This window comes from Diplotaxodon limnothrissa, linkage group LG9 (genome assembly GCF_057381915.1).
Source record: "Diplotaxodon limnothrissa isolate DT_005_m linkage group LG9, D_limnothrissa_male_GT1.1, whole genome shotgun sequence".
NCBI classification, from domain to species: Eukaryota; Metazoa; Chordata; class Actinopteri; order Cichliformes; family Cichlidae; genus Diplotaxodon; species Diplotaxodon limnothrissa.
Window position 1 is genome coordinate 13,510,400 of NC_140604.1, and position 4,092 is coordinate 13,514,491.

General features: G+C 37.3%; 1 protein-coding gene across 1 annotated transcript; it reads right to left on the reverse strand.

Moving 5' to 3' along the window:
- Positions 1–1,112: 1,112 nt before the first annotated feature.
- On the reverse strand, positions 1,113–2,854 carry LOC146625298 (V-set domain-containing T-cell activation inhibitor 1-like). The gene is made up of 4 exons (XM_085362754.1): positions 2,782–2,854; positions 1,909–2,226; positions 1,383–1,649; positions 1,113–1,216 (listed from the first exon to the last, which is right to left on the reverse strand). Exons 1-4 carry the CDS (start codon positions 2,852–2,854, stop codon positions 1,113–1,115), a joined length of 762 nt encoding a protein of 253 aa, XP_085218880.1.
- Between the last annotated feature and the right edge of the window lie 1,238 nt (positions 2,855–4,092).

Below are 4,092 nucleotides of genomic sequence, written 5' to 3' on the forward strand. Positions count from 1 at the left end.
ATTATGAATGAGAGGCTATTAAAACACAATCACCTGAGTATATAAGAACAGACTTCTACTTCATTATTTCTCGTTATATTTACGTACCAAGAGAATTTAAATTTTACATTTATTTTTACTTTGTGTGCTGAATTTAAAAAAACAACAACATAATTTGGATTTTATTGTGTTTTGTGTCCAAGTTAGGTTTGCTTCTCCTACAGAGTAAAAATATTTTTGCTTTCACAAAATATTCAAAAAATCAATAAATAAATCCATACATGCTTACATGCACATGCAAATAAATACATAAATAAATAAATGGGATATTTAAACCACAGAAAAACTCAACGATTCATGAAAGAAAAAGTTGCTTCCACTGTAAAACATCTGACCACACTGCCACCTGCTGGACTGAAGATAAAATACACCTAATGAAACAGGATTAAAGTAGGTAAGAAAAAGAAAACTCGAAAAATAAAACAGCAACAACACATGGCTAGAAAAAAAAGGTTACATAATTTTACAAAACATGATGTACACTTCATTTTCAATCTTTAAAAAATTTCAGTAAAATCTGATCGTGATCTGTTCTGTGTCATACCTCAAAGAACATAAAATATAGATTACTGTAAAAATATTGCACATGACTACCAAATGAATACTGTTAACAGATCAGCTTTTATTTTCTATTTTGCTGTTGTTGTTTCTATTTTAGTCTTTGTTGCATGAATTAATTCAAGCCCGCTATAACCACGGTTTGAAGTCTTCATTTGACTAAAGCTGGTGGGTGTTTAGAGTTCGTCTGTTTGGAGGATTTATTCCCATCTCTCTGTTAAACAGAGAAAAGAAAAAAACCCTCAAAAAACAGATATACACATAATTTATGTTTCATTTCATGCATTCATAATCTGAATTGAATCATTAAAAAAAATTGAGACAGGAGTTAGGTTAATAGAAAACTGGCTGACAAAAGTACTATCCATTTAATTGGGTTTAAACATTTTCATGAACAAAACTTAATTCCATTTTGCTTTAATAGCTCTTTGATCTTCCCATATTTTTCCTTGTTTATCTGAATAAAATATCAATACAAGCAACATACAATTAAAAAGTGAAAGAAGAACATAACTTTAACTTCTTTTCCATTTGCAGTACAGTGCCAGACCAGCTGCTGCCACGACCAAAAAAGCTGCAAAGACTCCTCCTCTGAAGCCTCTAACAGGGACAACATTCCCTAAATTGAAAGATTATTTTTCATTTAAACTGTCGGATGTATATTTATGATAAACATTTTATAAATAACTGACACATTTTTGCGTGTTGATGAATGAGTAATTGTAAAGTAAAGTAAATAACTAGCACTCTGCACACCTATTTGATTTGCTGGTTTCCAGACTCACCTTGTTCACTTAAAGTTGCGTTCCTCCAGTTTCTACGAGTGCTGATGTTACAGCTAAAAACAGAATCTTTATCACTGTCTGAAAGTATCAGAGAACTGCTGATGTTGTAAAGCTGCTGTTCTGTCTGCTGGACTGTGGTTTCATACTGGAGCGACACATTGGATGGAGGGCTGGTGGACCAGATTAACTGGGGTTCAGGGAAGATTCCCTCTGAGCTGCAGTTCATCGTGTTTCCTACTTGCTGAAGATTGACTTCTTGTACTGGAGCTGCAAAAGTGTATTCAAATTTCTCATGTTACAATCAGCTTTATTTCTTGCCTGCTATATATAGACATAATGAATTGCAACTTACAGTTACAATATTGACTCAGAGCTGCAGGCTTTAAGTGTAAGTTCAACGAATTTTCACTAAATATGAAGAGAAACTCATCAATTAAAAAAGTATAACCTGAATGCTCACGATTTTGTCTTATATTCTTCTGTATTTTTATTTCATGTGCTATTATATTCATATTTTACTCCATACCATTTACTTCAAGGTTTATAAACGATTCCTTGTTTCCTGTGATGGTGCTGGTATAGCATTTGTATCTGCCTTCATCCTGAACATCTGCCCACATCAGCAGGAGTGAAGCATTTCCTCTGGAGATTTGGTTGTTGAATAGTGAAGTCCTGCCTCTGAAATGCTTGTCCTGAAGTGCGGGCTGGTCTTGGTTGTGGTAGAATGAGTGGACATGAATGTTTCCTGCAGTTTCCTGCAGCCAGTGGATGACTATGTCAGTGTCACTTTGGAAAGTGCACGGTAAGATGCATTTTTCCATAAATACACAGGATACTTCAGTATCTGAAACATCAGATAATTAAAAACATAAAAGCTCAGTTTAGGAAAAGCAGCTCTGCAACCCACATTAGCTCCTGAGGCAACAAAACAAAGACATCAGCAAACCAAAAGTGTTTGTCATCACGGAAGGCTTAACAGCTGCAAACCATTGTTAGCACCTGGTTACAACTCGGCTCAACACAATGCAGCACAAAGTAAACATGTCAATCAACCTCACGATGCTAGATCAGGAAAAATGAGTGGCATCTGAATCACTGGGCGAGAACCAAACAACATTTTTCTTCACACACACACACACACCCACACACACGCACACACACACACACGCACACATATACTAGACACAATCTAAGTCCTACAGTGGCTTCATTTTTGTAAGATAACAGCAATAGCACTTTTTTAGTTACCTGAAACATACCAGAATATGACAGCTGTTTGTTCTGTTGATTGTTTTTAACTAAAAAACATTATAATTAATCAGTTACATTTCAGTTGTTAGTATTAAAATTTGTCATAGCATCATGGCAACAACAGTTGGAGTGTTAACATCGTATTTACCTCCTTTGGAAACAGTCATCATCCACAAAAACACCACAGTCACAAAAACCATAACAAAGTTGACGCCCATCATGTTTCCTCCAATTCATGGGACCAAAACACCAAAAAAGAAAAGAGATTTGAGAAAAGACGTTTCCTGGTGCCGTAGTTAATCTCAGCTGTATCTAGACAAACAGGTCTGTCCTGACAGGTGTCAGCTATGTATCGCTGTTTCATCAACACAGATGGAGAAACAAAAAAAGGAGGTGGAGAACTAAGAAGGACAATTAAGTATTTTTTAAGATGCTTAGCCACAACCCTTTCTAAAATTCTAGCAACAAATGGTATTTTTCGAGATCTACACTGCTATGACGAGAAGGGTCAAACGTTGACGTTATTTTACATGGCAGCATATTTAAAATAAAAGGGACTTGACAAATGAAGCATTGATTATAGTGAGCACACAGGAACTGACAGACTGAAAGACATTTTCTTAGAGGCTTCATTTAAAAAAAAACAGCAGGTGGAACAGGAGTACAGAAGCAGGCAGCTCTCACATCTGTGACTCACATCTCCTCGTTTTTACTTTGGGTTTGAATATTTGCTGTATTTTTTCTAAAGACAGATGTCAGAAAGAACTGCAGAGTATGGATGAGCACTCCTGAGGTGACAGGGTCTCAGAGACCCAGGCCCTGCACATTCAAGGAAGGCAGGGAAAGAAGAATCCCCCTCCTTGGAAAAGATCTAGGCACTGAGACATTTTCCACATAGGCAATCAGAAAAGCTCAGCGTTGCTCACTAGCTACCCCACACTTCTGAAACAGTCTGAGCTTCACCTGGACACCTGCTCTTTCCTTCTCCTCCTCTGTGGCCTGCATGGATCCACAAAGTCCCCATTGAGACCACCAGATGAGGATCTAACCAGCTGCAAATCCAACAATAAGTGTCTCTCAGTAAAAGCACACAAACTCTGCATTGTGTGTATATGTATATATATATATATATATATTAGGGGTGCAACGATATTCGTATCGATATTGAACCGTTCGATACAGTGCTTTCGGTTCGGTACGCATATGTATCGAACAATACAACATTTGTAATTTATTTTATCAATTTTCCTTCTGACGATGCTGTCTGTGTTGAGCGCTCAGTGAATCTGTGTTCGACTACTCCGCCTAGGCTGCACTGTCGAGCGCAGATCCACTGAGCGCTCAACACAGACAGCATAGTCAGAAGGAAGAGCGCAGGGCAAGCTAGCGAGACAGAAGTTAAGCTCTCCTTGCAACAGGCAAATTGAACCTCATTCAGATCTGGCGTTTGGAATTATTT